At 37.7% G+C, this 14905-nt stretch overlaps 1 protein-coding gene and 1 long non-coding RNA gene across 2 annotated transcripts; both read right to left on the reverse strand.

Moving 5' to 3' along the window:
* Positions 1-3393: 3393 nt before the first annotated feature.
* Positions 3394-4879, reverse strand: LOC110460238. The gene is made up of 2 exons (XR_002463990.1): positions 4085-4879; positions 3394-3698 (listed from the first exon to the last, which is right to left on the reverse strand). It is a non-coding gene; the product is annotated as an uncharacterized LOC110460238 (long non-coding RNA).
* Positions 4880-8671: 3792 nt separating this feature from the next.
* LOC110460249 lies at positions 8672-14477 on the reverse strand. The gene is made up of 5 exons (XM_021513063.1): positions 14469-14477; positions 12714-12771; positions 11788-11847; positions 9540-9629; positions 8672-9159 (listed from the first exon to the last, which is right to left on the reverse strand). Exons 2-5 carry the CDS (start codon positions 12742-12744, stop codon positions 8957-8959), a joined length of 384 nt encoding a protein of 127 aa, XP_021368738.1. The 5' UTR covers positions 12745-12771; positions 14469-14477; the 3' UTR covers positions 8672-8956.
* Positions 14478-14905: the final 428 nt, after the last annotated feature.

The raw sequence follows: 14905 nt of genomic DNA on the forward strand, positions 1-14905 counted from the left end.
GACACAGGCTCTTGGTACAGGATCCTGTCAAGGGGAAAGGCCATGACATTGGCTCCTGGTACAAGATCTTAGTAATAAGGGGAAAGACCATGACACAGGCTCTTGGTACAGGATCTTAATAAGGGTAAAGACAATGACACAGGCTCTTGGTACAGAATCTTATCAAGGGAAAAGACAATGGCACATCATCTTATCAAGGAGAAAAGCAATGACAACAGCTACTTGTACAGGATCTTGTCAAGGGAAAAGCAATGACACAGGCTCTTGGTACAGGATCTTATCAAGGGAAAAGACAATGACACATAATCTTGGTTCATGTCTTATCAAGGGAAAAAGCAATGACAACAGCTCTTTGTACAGGATCTTGTCAAGGGAAAAGCAATGGCACAGGTTCTTGGTACAGGATCTTATCAAGGGAAAAGACTGACACATAATCTTGGTACAGGATCTTATAAAGGGGAAAAGCAATGACAACAGCTCTTTGTACAGGATCTTGTCAAGGGAAAAGCAATGACACAGGCTCTTGATATAAGACTATCAAGGGAATGACAATGACACATAGGTTAAATTCCCGTATCCTAGTTGAAACGGTACGTGTGGCACAGAAATTTTCCACGATAAACGAACACACTTGGACCGTGCTATAAGCAGAGCTAAAAATGCACAGTTTTGGAGAATAAAAAACAGTGTTTCAAGAATATTATGACCTTTTTTCATCCGTCCACTGAATCATATAACGTATCTTAAAAACTATGTGTGACTTGACATTGTTTTAGAAATAAATAACGCAAACTGGCAATAGTTAGCATTTTAGTTTCGGCCAGGTACGTCTGGACCCCTCACTCTACACGTGCCAAATTTTCCTGAGGTCAGCCTCAGTCCAAATCTGTACCTCTTTACAGGTTCAACCGGATATGCGAATGTAGCACTAATCTTGGTACAGGATCTTATCAAGAGGAAAGGCAATGACACAAGCTACTTGTACAGGATATTATCAAGGGAAGGCAATGAAACAAGCTACTTGTACAGGATATTATCAAGGGAAAGGCAATGTAACAAGCTACTTGTACAGGATCTTATCAATGGAAAGGCAATGAAACAAGCTACTTGTACAGGATATTATCAAGGGAAAGGCAATGACACAAGCTACTCGTACAGGATCTTATCAAGGGAAAGGCAATGACACAAGCTACTTGTACAGGATATTATCAAGGGAAGGCAATGAAACAAGCTACTTGTACAGGATAGTGTCAAGGGAAAGGCAATGACAACATTTTTTGTACAGGTTGCTATAAGCTCTGTCCAAGAATTAACAAAAATCATTATTACCAGGTTTCTGTGGAATAATAAAATCCAGTTTGTCGAAGACTTCTCAGTCACTTAATAACCATAATGCCTTTTCTATATTGGATTTGTGTCCTTTTATCTCTGAAATTCATAGATAGAATGTACTGAGACTTGAAAGACTACAAATCAAAGATACAGAGCACAAGAATATGTACATAAATGGTCTTCATGCAATAAACAGAATATAACAAAACATCAGTAGGAGTACATTTAAAGGCTTCACGATGGAAGATCAAAGGTCTAAGTCATAAGGTCAAATGCATACTTTGAGACAGAGATCCCTGGCAGTAATAGCACCAATAAGTAATTTGAATTGCAAGATATTAAAACTTTCTCAACAATTTGTGAGAAAATTCATTTGTGAATGAAATTTTCTATGAATTCTATTTATATCATTACGTTTACTATTGAAATGGCAACACTATAATTGAGAACAGTCAAATATTTGCAAGGAAAATTACAGGAATAGTTGACAAAATGAAATGATTTACAGAATTCTTTAGGAAGAGAAGAGGGTTTATTTCTGCATTATCTGTTTTATATACAACTAAACACGCAAGAACAGTTTAACCTGTTTATTACTACAGTTATAATACATACAAGCTACAAGTTTGGCGTATCAGGGGCTACTCACTCTATACCAAAACGATTAAACTTACTAATAGGATATTTAAAATTTAAAGAATCTGGACTCTGAGGTGTCCCAGAGTAGCTAGCTACATGATCGAGCAAGACTCCAAAGATACAGAGAAGCAACTAGACCCTGGACGATTCCAGAGAAGCTACTAGACTCTGCGAGCGACCCTGGAGAAGCTGCATGAGAAATGGAATATTCAACGACTACGGCTAGACCCTCAACGATATGAGAGAAGCTGAATATGTTAGCTAGACCCTCAACGATATGAGAGAAGCTGAAACATACTGTCGTAAAATACTACATGTATAATATTATTATAAGATTGGGGGTAGAATTCCCCAAGAATTAAATGCCAAAATTAAACTATATGTTTTAAAATTAAGAGTGAGTAGCCCAAACAATTAAAACAAAATCAGGAGACCAACTGAGATGACATTCATATGACAGTTTAAGGGTATAGCAAAACCAAAGCACCAAAGTAATGTTATAGCATACGTATATGGTATTACAATCATATATAAAGTACAGATTATGTATATATATTACATGAATAAACAGTACCATTACAGGTGCTGAAGGGGATGGCGGGTGGGAATGCACAACAATCTCCTTCAATGATTCAGAAAACTATGCTGTGGGGGCTCCAAATCCCTAACAGGGCATTCCCTCAGGCAGACGCTGATTGGTCAATCAGCAGCATCCCTCTACTCTCATTAACATACATGCTAATTGGCAACTACATAAATACATACGACCTACATTACAGAAAACAGAAAACATAGGCAGCAAGGCAAACTCATTGTATATAAACTATAGTTTAATATTAAAATATCAAACTATCATTTTATATACAACTAAACACGCAAGAACAGTTTAACCTGTTTATTACTACAGTTATAATACATACAAGCTACAAGTTTGGCGTATCAGGGGCTACTCACTCTATACCAAAACGATTAAACTTACTAATAGGATATTTAAAATTTAAAGAATCTGGACTCTGAGGTGTCCCAGAGTAGCTAGCTACATGATCGAGCAAGACTCCAAAGATACAGAGAAGCAACTAGACCCTGGACGATTCCAGAGAAGCTACTAGACTCTGCGAGCGACCCTGGAGAAGCTGCATGAGAAATGGAATATTCAACGACTACGGCTAGACCCTCAACGATATGAGAGAAGCTGAATATGTTAGCTAGACCCTCAACGATATGAGAGAAGCTGAAACATACTGTCGTAAAATACTACATGTATAATATTATTATAAGATTGGGGGTAGAATTCCCCAAGAATTAAATGCCAAAATTGAACTATATGTTTCAACATAGAGTGAGAGCCCCCAATAAATAATAATAGAATTTATAAAGGATCTTAAAAACAACTGAAACAGTTGGTAGTCAATACCCTAAGTATTTTTTTTTTTGATATCCAAAACCCAATAAAAACTGGAAATCATAAATATCTGTCCCAGGCCGAAAAAGAAAAAAGAAAACCCAACCATGCTGTTCTAAGATCGGGAGGACATCTTCTGCTGAGCTCGGCAGATGGTAGCAGGATCTATGCGAATGTAACGTATGAAACAATCAGATGACCACCTACTAAGGGTCTGTATAACGTGATCTTCCACCCCAGCTGCTGCGGCTGAGGTACTGGCTCCGATACGAAAAGAATGACTATTAAAGGGCTGATTATCAATGCCAATCCGAGACAATGTCACCTATAAACATGATATAAACGTATGACGCATAAGAGGTCTAGCAAGGTGAACCTAGTCTACAATCAAAGGAGCTGGAGGAACAGCACCTTACGATAACCTGAGATTCAAGTATTTACTCATATAGTAAACACAGGTTTTAAGACACTCTTTTCATAAATATTAATATCTACTCCTCTGCCGAATGGCCTACATGGGTCTGTCTTAAGACGACCTCAAGGTGAGAGTATAGCAGGACAAATCTGGTTAAACACAAATATCGCAAATACGAATGAAATTGGTATCACATATTGATTACATGAAAACTTGCCACATTCTAAAAACCATAAAAAGCTGCTTTAAAATACATGATAACATGAGATCAAAAAAAAAAAGAGGGTTAAACATACCATGCTGTGTAATAGCATCCACATTTAGTTACTAATGTACATGTTATAGGAAGACGTTTAAAAAGCAGTATTCACTTGCGTCTTCTTGATAGCACGCAAAATGTACGACAGTCTAAGGGTGTTGGCAGTAGGGTCACCCAATTTCTTTTTAATGTAATGAAACCTGATACCAGCCTGGTACAATTTAATGGTGTTAAATTTGAGATGCAAAGCCTTCTGACAATGTGTAACAAAGTTGCGCATCCGGGGCTACTCCCTCCAACAGCTAGACTCTGAAAATGTCTCCACTCCAGAGAAGCGACTAGACTCTGGTTGTGAACACTCCTAGAGAAGCCATGATGCTGGACTCTGAAAATGTCTTCAGAGAAGCGATTAAAACTCTGATTGTGAACACCCCTAGAGAAGCCATGATGCTAGACTCTGAAAATGTCTTCAGAGAAGCGACTACCAAGCCCAGAGAAGTGAACAGCTAGACTCTGAAAATGTCTCCAGAGAAGCGACAAGACTCTGATTGTGAACACCCCTAGAGAAGCCATGATGCTAGACTCTGAAAATGTCTTCAGAGAAGCGACTACACAGCCCAGAGAAGTGAACAGCTAGACTCTGAAAATGTCTCCAGAGAAGCGACTAGACTGATTGTGAACACCCCTAGAGAAGCCATGATGCTAGACTCTGAAAATGTCTTTAGAGAAGCGACTACCAAGCCCAGAGAAGTGAACAGCTAGACTCTGAAAATGTCTCCAGAGAAGCGACAAGACTCTGCTTGTGAACACCCCTAGAGAAGCCATGATGCTAGACTCTGAAAATGTCTCCAGAGAAGCGACTAGACTCTGATTGTGAACACCCCTAGAGAAGCCATGATGCTAGACTCTGAAAATGTCTCCAGAGAAGCGACTAGACTCTAATTGTGAACACTCCTAGATATAGAGAAGCCATGATGCTAGACTCTGAAAATGTCTCCAGAGAAGCGACTAGACTCTAATTGTGAACACTCCTAGAGAAGCCATGATGCTAGACTCTGAAAATGTCTTCAGAGAAGCGACTACACAACTCAGAGAAGTGAACCGCTAGACTCTGAAAATGTCGCCAGAGAAGCGATTATACTGATTGTGAACAACCCTAGAGAAGCCATGATGCTAAACTCTTAAAATGTCTTCAGAGAAGCGACTACCAAGCCCAGAGAAGTGAACAGCTAGACTCTGAAAATGTCTCCAGAGAAGCGACTAGACTCTGATTGTGAACACCCCTAGAGCAGCCATGCTGCTAGACACTGAAAATGTCTTCAGAGAAGCGACTACACAGCCCAGAGAAGTAAACAGCTGGACTCTGAAAAAGTCTCCAGAGGAGTGACTAGACTCTGATCGTGAAAACCACTAGAGAAGCCATGCAGGATGAGAGCAGCTAGACTCCTGTGAAACCAGAAAAGCTGCAACCAGAAATGGTTTTATTGGCCCGGTCTAGTAAAGGATGTTAAGAACTGGTGTAAGGCCTGTGACTCATGTGCCCGCAGGAAGTCTGGTCCTACAAGAGGCCGAGCCCCTCTGTCCTCTTCGGTTCCAGTGAGGGCTCCATTAGAGCGAATTGCTATATAAAATGTACACCCTAGGTGGGCTTCAAACTATGGAGAATGGAAATCATTACATTATAGTGGTGGGAGATTGTTTCTACAAGTGGGCGGAAGCATATGAAATCACACCGCACAAACAGTAGCTGACAAATTAGCCACAGAGTGTATCTGCATGATTTGGTGCACCTGTCGGTATCCATACAGATCAAGGTCGTGAGTTCGAAACTGACCTATTCAAAGCTATTGAGAGAAGTTAGGGATAGATAAAACTAGTACAACCCCCTACAATCCGATGGACTTGTGGAAAGGTTGAATCGTACCCTAATTCAAATGCTATCGGCCTTCGTCAATGAAAATAGGAATGATCACTTACCCTATGTGATGATGGCGTATGCGTATAGTGCCACTAGGCATAGTAGTACTGAATGTAGTCCAAACCTAGTTATGTTGGGTCGTGAGTTGTCATGTCCTCTAGATATTAAGTGGGCTTACCAGCAGAAAATGAACAAATGAATTGAATTTTTACGATCGCGGCGTGGCACATGTGTGTATTAGCATGTAAAGTGAAGAAAGCGTCGCCAGATAATATCGTTACAATTACCTGCTAAAGTAAGCGACATCAGAAGATGTGTTATTAGTAAGGCTTTTATTGATATACCTTCCAAATTTCAGCTCGATATTTGAAAAAATGACCGAGTTATAATAAATTTATCATTACAATCGGCGTTTGAGTTGTACATGGGAAACTAGGAGAAGCTGCACTTGACAGAAAATGCACTATGATCGGAAATCAGAGGAGAAGAAATACTGAAAATGGAAGTATGTGTGCACGTGTGATGAGGTAGAGTGGAGTGATGAAGTAGATAGACACTGAGATTAGAGTAGCTCCCAGTATTCCAGGGAGATACCTCCACGTCAGACTAGGGTTGGCAGGAATGTGAAGCCGTCAAGTAGATACTCTCCATAGTAGCCTTGTGGTTGCGTGAATTCGTCCTCGAAACGTCTGTATGCCGCACCCGGAGTGTACTCCTGTTGTGGTTCACTGATGTGGCCATCAGTCCCTCTCGCGCTACCGGCGGCTGCTGCCACTGGAAGCCTGGATTGGGATTCTATTCTATTTCCAGTCGCTGATAGCACTCCTGTAGTGTAGCTACACTATCTGTTAAGCTTGTACCAAAGAGTAAATGGTTATTCCTACTCGACGACTCGGATTCGTGTTGATATGCAGTGGTGTTTGTTGTTACAGACTATCGTGAAACTTCCTGTCCGCCATCTTGCCGCGATGCATTATGGTATACCGCAACTCTCCTGTGATGTGCGACTGGGGCAGAAGTTCTCGCTTCCCGTAACTTCTTAACTAACCCCATACGCCGAGATCAAAACATAAACGGAACGTTGAGAGAATAATCCAGGGTCGTACGGCACAGGCCTCGTATTCCTGCCCATTGTAAACAAAACGTCTTCGACGATAGTAACAAAGTATTCTGTACAGTTACGTAAACAGCACAAAGTTTAATCACGAAGGCACAGCGTACACAACGTCGGTAGGTCTATACGAAGCACTCAGGCGTGGTTTAAAGGAAACACGTCACATAAACAGTTGCGGGGAGGCTAGTACGAACAGAAACACTTGAGAAATCATGTTACAAAGTACGTTCCAAGATGGCGATAACGCTTCTAACTCCTCGGGAGGAAAGTCCAAAGAGGTTACGGTAACCAAGATAGACCTTAACTGTAGCTAGTAGGGTGTCCTTTTTAGCCAAATATCGTTAGTGACTATATTACACAGGTAAATCCAAGGATGTTCCTTAGTTTTTCAAGGAATTTTAAACGTGAAAAGCCGAGAAATAATGCACAAAAATATCCTTCAACGATTCAGAAAACTATGCTGTGGGGGCTCCAAATCCCTTCCCTCAGGCAGACGCTGATTGGTCAATCAGCAGCATCCCTCTACTCTCATTAACATACATGCTAATTGGCAACTACATAAATACATACGACCTACATTACAGAAAACAGAAAACATAGGCAGCAAGGCAAACTCATTGTATATAAACTATAGTTTAATATTAAAATATCAAACTATCATTTAATGTGCTTGTACATCAAAGCTATCTTAGACGAGATTACCTACCCGTATATGTATGATTTAATGATGTGGCATTATTACTGTGACATATATAATTAAACAATTTTTTCAGCAAAAAACAGTAATAAATTCAACTTTGCTTTAAAGAATTTCTCCTTTTCTTATTTTTGTGTTTCTCTATCTTATAGAAACCGCGTACAATTTACCTGTCAGTAAAAAGATAACTTATTTATCAGTTAAAGTTGCTATTGGGGGACAAATCCTCGCGGGGACACAAATAGTATTGAGAGAAATATTAAATGCCAAATTAAGCATGCTGTTTTTAATTTCTACAGCAAGGTTGGCTTAAAAAATCAATATAAAGGTGTTGTTTCAAAGACAAAATAAATGTGCTAGCACCAGTGGTCAAACCAGGGATCATTTAGTCAGTTCTAGAGATTCTACTGCAGAGCCGAGCAGTCACTACTCGTCCTAGCTTCATTATCCTACATAAAATTAGAGATAGTTTTGTCTCTTTGTTGCAGATTGTGCATACACTACACTGTAATCAACAAGGAATACAAACAAACAAGCTACCTTTGTATGCAGGTATACACAGACAAGCTACCTTCGTATACAGGTATACACAGACAAGCTACCTTCATATACAGGTATACACAGACAAGCTACCTTTGTATACATGTATACACAGACAAGCTACCTTCGTATACAGGTATACACAGACAAGCTACCTTCGTATACATGTATACACAGACAAGCTACCTTCATATACAGGTATACACAGACAAGCTACCTTCGTATACAGGTATACACAGACAAGCTACTATATTATCATCCTCATTCCCATGGGGGAATTACATAAGCGTAAGTAGTGGTAAGTATAATGACTTCTCCCTGAGACCCATGATGCCATATTATAAACAGATACCAGTTTTATACTCAAACATTGTTTTATTACCACTTTATACACAAATCATAGGACAAAAGCAAATGACAAGTTACCAAAAAAAATTCATACATGTCAATCGATTACATTGCCATAACATTAAAAAAATATTGTGTACACATTAATGTTGATCGCTCCATTACATTTATAAGTTAGTCCATGTTGATCTACAAATCTTGTGCTTCTGCACAAGTTACATTGATGAGTTTAGTATGAAATGTTTTTAAAATGTGCGATAAATTGAGTTTTGTTAAAATTCCAGGATTTCTTTCAAGGTTCTATCTTCTCTGCAATCTTCGACATATTTATTGAATGTAACATTTTAACCACTTCCCCCACTTCTAACAATCCAAATTGTTTTCGCCCTCTGTAGGTCATGATCATGTGGTAGAAGGTTTTTGACCTCGGCTGTTCCAGTCGGTTACCCTTGGTGTCTAACGTGTTGGCTACATCACGACCCAGGAGAGTTTGCACTAAACAAAAGGGATAGCGTATAAAATTGACGTAAATTATTATGTTACAGAAAATTACTCATGTATAAACAGCAGGCCAACATGCATAGCCAAGTAATGTCAATATTGTTTACTTATGTCATATTTTATTACATTTACATTGGTACTTTATTAAAGTATACAATTAACTAGCATATAAGAATATATAGCTATGTAGCGGAACTGGACTGGGGCGATCATCAGTGACCAGATAGCTCAATTGGTAGAGCGTCCATCTAGAGTTCGGAAGGTCCCAGGTTCGAACCCCGGTCTGGCCTTGCATTTTTCCTCTCCTGTTACAGTTACATAGCAGGGATTCCCATCATATATTTTAGCAAATCCCAGATTAAATACACACTTACTTTTATGATAAAACAAATGACTGTTTGATTGACACGCCACCTTCTCCACAATATCTGCAAGCTCTAAGTCGGTTATTTGTCTTGTAGAATCTGCAAAACATATATTCTCTATCCTTTACCTGATAAAACATCAGTAGCTCAGATATATTCAATGTGTCAATTTACACAATAATCAACTTATGTGATTTACAACAGTACTGAAGATTTATAACACCGATTGATGGGATATTATTCTTAGAGTACACACATACATGTAAGCAAAGAAGGAAAGTTCAACAAGAACAGTTGTAGGTTTTAAGAAAATTATCACACTACCAGGTAACATCAATTCACTTTGAGTCAAAGATTATGTGGTGGTCACATGGGCTTATCAAAAAATTAAATCTGGTAATTGTATATGGTTTTATTTACCATAAAGTAATTTACATAATATTTCTTTTGACTGTTGCATCAAATTTACCATAGTAAGCGATAGTTTTGACAGTGGGTAATTTGTAGGGCTATACTTACTATAATTTATATTTATTTTGGATATTGGATATTTCTGTAGATTAATACAAACCATGACTTGCTATATTTTTGATGGTTGGTATTTGTTTAGCATCGTATACTTACAAAGATTAACTATATTTTTGCGGTTGGTATCTGTTTAGCTTCATACTTACCAAGATTAGCTATATTTTTGATGGTTGGTATTTGTTTAGCATCGTACTTACCATGACTTGCTATATTTTTGATGGTTGGTATTTGTTTAGCATCGTATACTTACCAAGATTAACTATATTTTTGCGGTTGGTATTTGTTTAGCATCGTACTTACCAAGATTAGCTATATTTTTGACGGTTGGTATTTGTTTAGCATCGTACTTACCAAGATTGGCTATATTTTTGACGGTTGGTATTTGTTTAGCATCGTACTTACCATGATTAACTATATTTTTGACGGTTGGTATTTGTTTAGCATCGTATACTAACCAAGATTAACCATATTTTTGATGGTTGGTATTTGTTTAGCATCGTACTTACCATGATTAGCTATAATTTTGACGGTTGGTATTTGTTTAGCATCTTACTTACCATGATTAACTATATTTTGACGGTTGGTATTTGTTTAGCATCGTACTTACCAAGATAAGCTATATTTTGATGGTTGGTATTTGTTTAGCATCGTATACTTACCAAGATTAACTATATTTTTGATGGTTGGTATTTGTTTAGCATCGTACTTACCATGATTAACTATATTTTTGACGGTTAGTATTTGTTAAGCATCGTACTTACCAAGATTAACTATATTTTTGACGGTTGGTTTTTGTTTAGCATCGTACTCACCATGATTAACTATATTTTTGATTGTTGGTATTTGTTTAGCATCGTACTTACCATGATTAACTATATTTGTGACGATTGGTATTTGGTTAGCATCGTACTTACCATGATTAACTATATTTGTGACGATTGGTATTTGGTTAGCATCGTACTTACCATGATTAACTATATTTTGATGGGTGGGATTTTTTTAGCATCGTACTTTCCAAGATTAACTATATTTTTGAAGGTTGGGTTTTGTTTAGCATCGTACTCACCATGATTAACTATATTTTTGATTGTTGGTATTTGTTTAGCATCGTACTTACAAAGATTAACTATATTTTTGATGGTTGGTATTTGTTTAGCATCGTACTTACCGAGATTAACTATATTTTTGACGGTTGGTATTTGTTTAGCATCGTACTTACCATGATTAACTATATTTTTGACGATTGGTATTTGGTTAGCATCGTACTTACCATGATTAACTATATTTTGATGGTTGGTATTTGTTTAGCATCGTATACTTACCAAAATTAACTATATTTTTGACGGTTGGTATTTGTGTAGCATCGTACTTACCATGATTAACTATATTTTGATGGTTGGTATTTGTTTAGCATCGTACTTACCATGATTAACTATATTTTTGAAGGTTGGTATTTTTTTAGCATCGTACTTACCAAGATAAGCTATATTTTGATGGTTGGTATTTGTTTAGCATCGTATACTTACCAAAATTAACTATATTTTTGACGGTTGGTATTTGTTTAGCATCGTACTTACCATGATTAGCTATATTTTTGACGGTTGGTATTTGTTTAGCATCGTATTTACCAAGATTAACTATATTTTTGACGGTTGGTATTTGTTTAGCATCGTATTTACCATGTTTAGCTATATTTTTGATGTTGGTATTTGCTTAGCATCGTACTTACCATGATTAGCTATATTTTTGACGTTAGGTAATTTTGTAGGGTCTGCGGTGGCAGGGATACCTGAAACAGGAATTCAGTAAATAACTATAATTTGTTATCAAGATAAACATGCGACTACTACAGTACTTTTGACAAATGTTTTCAATGAGAGAGGTCAAAAGTCAAATCATGTTTTATTTCTTGCCACAGGTAAATTAATTATGTAATTATAGGCTTGATAACTGATAACTAGTCTCCATAAAAAAGTCACAGAGGGATTTTGGTTCACATCATTGTAAGGGGTTGGTGTGTACCTGTATCTCTTACTAGTAATGCAACCCTGCAGGTAGGGCGTAAGAATTGTACCTGCTGCCCCCAATTGCATGATCCTAAGAGGCGACTAAATTTGGGACCTTATCTCTTCTCTTCTTTCTAAATAACTTTCTTCTTCCTAATGTCTCCCTTGACAATGCCTCACTTTTGGCCATTTGTTGAGCGTTCGCACCTGTGAGGAAGGCTTTGGGTTCTGTCCCCTGGCCGAGACATACCAAAGCCTTAAAAAATGGTAGTTTATACTCCTGCTTAACGCTCAGCAAATTAGGAGTGGGACGACTGGTTCGCCCGTTGTCAGTATAATGTGACCGGGTGGGGCGTCCTGCTAGGTGTCTTCGGCAGTATGTTTCAGTGAGGTAGCACTATAAAGTCGGCATCAGTTCCGCGCTATCACAAGGAGACAAACACGAACATATGGCAGCCTCCCAAAATACACACACATACACTACACGCATGCATCTTGCACACTTGGGAGGCCGTCCTTAAATGACCTAAGCTGTTAATAGGACGTTAAACAAAATCAAACAAACAAACAAACAAACTTACTAGTAATGCCAACATTTTGAATTCCCCAATAGGGTCCAATTTCAATTATAAAAACGTTCTTTTCATACCTTCTCCTAGAGTCTTCGTTTCTCGCACCATTTTTATTGGTTCTATCTTTCTGAAAACCTAAAATACAAATGAAGTAATGTTACATATGATCAATTTCAGTTCATCATGGCTATATACCATCCAGCTAGGTATTTGATTGGTCTCAGGTAAAAATACTTGACCAATTGCTATGCTGACACCTGTCTTTTGAAGATTACAGATCTAGAGTAGCGACACCAAACTTCAAAGAGAGTCAATTTTACCGTTATGAGGCAGCAAGATTCTTTTGATGTATATATATGTAATATACTAGTCTTCTTGTTTCATCCACTGTGTGGCGCACACTGCCTTCAATTTTGCTATGAACTATTCCAAGGGTACAGAGAGTGAAAGTGAACATAACCCTGGAGTATCAAGGAAGGGCTATATATGTACATGTATTAATAAAATCTTCCCCAGATGTAATCGAGGTATCAAGTCAAAGGGAAGAAACATTAAAGAAAACTCTAGGTTACTGATTTCACAATCTAAAACCACTACTTTGTAATGTGACAGTTGTGAATGTGATCCAGACATGTGGTTCAGATACAAGTTTTCAGTATCAGTGGACACAGGAAGATCCTGGTCAGGAGGGCATACAGCTACATTGTGTCAGGGACATATAAAGCCATATATAGAACTTAAGGCTCTGATTGTCTACAACACGGAAAATAATATATCTACATATATTTACTTTTTTAACATGTTACCATTTCATCTGAGCATACCTGCCAACCCCGGATATACTGAAAGAGGGTGTTGACCCTCTTTTGAAATAAAATAAGAGGGTCGTAATGTGCGACGTCTTTTTTCGCAACAAATAAAAGAGAAAAAGATATTAAATCAGAACTTATACAAAAAGAGACTGAAGTTGTCATATTGTTCTTTCTAATTCATATTTTTGTTATTTTCAGTTTGTTCTATTTTCTTTCATTCCATCCACAGGGCCACGTTACAATCACACATATGCTATACTGATATGGGGCACAACACACATAAACATACACTCTTTATGTGTGTTGTGACCCATATCAGTATAGCATATGTGTGATTGTAACGTGGCCCTGTGTTCCATCCATTTCATGCTGCTTTCAATTTGTACTTCACGGGTGCCCTTCAATCCCTTCAAAGTTCACTCAATGAAATTTACACTGTAAATACTGCAAGTTCACAGATGTTGTTGTCACATATGGTGCTAGCACAGGTACTAGCCTCGTCTGTCAATAAACCTATAATATAATAGTATAGGTGTATATAAATTCTAACTTATAATCTTGCTAATATCAGTTGAAGACCCTGCACTGAATATTGACACTAAATGTTTTACTTAAGGATCCAGTCGCCACTGCAGGGAAACAACAAGATATTTCACTGTAATTGTGTGTACAAACTGTAACCTCCTCTTTGATTTGCCCAACTGGTAAAAGTTATCTCCCTTGTAGAAGTAATGTGAAATAGAAACAGCTTTTGTCTTTTTTTTTAAACTAGGATGTAGTGTAGCCAATACATATTTTCTCGTGCCATTTTTGGAGATGAACAAAATAAGTAAAGTATCATAAAAATCTATCAAAAAGGTATTTCTTGGAAATCCAGAAAATAAGTAGTGAGCCGGTTCAGACGGTACTTTTGCCTAAATTTAGGAATATTCCCCATAATGTTACATATTATAATGATCCATTTAAAACATAGACAGCAGTATTAGATGATGTGCTTGATTTTCCACATAACATACATACAACAATCAATCATACGACACAACCTACCTTTCCTTCCTCGGAATTTCCCAATCTAAAAATAGCTAACGTTTACTTCCGGGTTGGTTATAAGATCTGGAGACGGATCCGGAGACGGATTTATTACAGGATCGCAACCAATTTTAGGCATATTATACGTTCATAATTCTACTTATTTTGTTTGCTTTCTTTGTCAGAAACACAAGTTGAATAAATATATATGAATTGTACTTAAAGTAAACACATATTATCAAAACTAACTAAGGACCCCATTGGAAATAAGTTGTTTTTATCAGCTTTTATGGGTCATCTGGGTAAAGGCTAGGCTACATTCGCGTTACCGGTTGAAACGGTACGTGTGGCGCAGAAATTTTCCACGATAAACGAACACACTTGGACCGTTCTATAAGCAGAGCTAAAAATGCACAGTTTCGGAGAAT

The sequence above is a fragment of the Mizuhopecten yessoensis genome, unplaced genomic scaffold (assembly GCF_002113885.1).
Source record: "Mizuhopecten yessoensis strain PY_sf001 unplaced genomic scaffold, ASM211388v2 scaffold10333, whole genome shotgun sequence".
In the NCBI taxonomy this organism is placed as follows: Eukaryota; Metazoa; Mollusca; class Bivalvia; order Pectinida; family Pectinidae; genus Mizuhopecten; species Mizuhopecten yessoensis.

Bases quoted from the DNA above. Each gene is read 5' to 3' on its own strand.
- LOC110460249 (XM_021513063.1), bottom strand. From the start codon at position 12,744: ATGGTGCGAGAAACGAAGACTCTAGGAGAAG. The intron at 11,848-12,713 runs GTATGAAAAGAA...TTCCTGTTTCAG, and splicing joins AACGAAGACTCTAGGAGAAG to GTATCCCTGCCACCGCAGAC. The intron at 9,630-11,787 runs GTAAGTACGATG...TATGTTTTGCAG, and splicing joins CAAAAATATAGCTAATCATG to ATTCTACAAGACAAATAACC.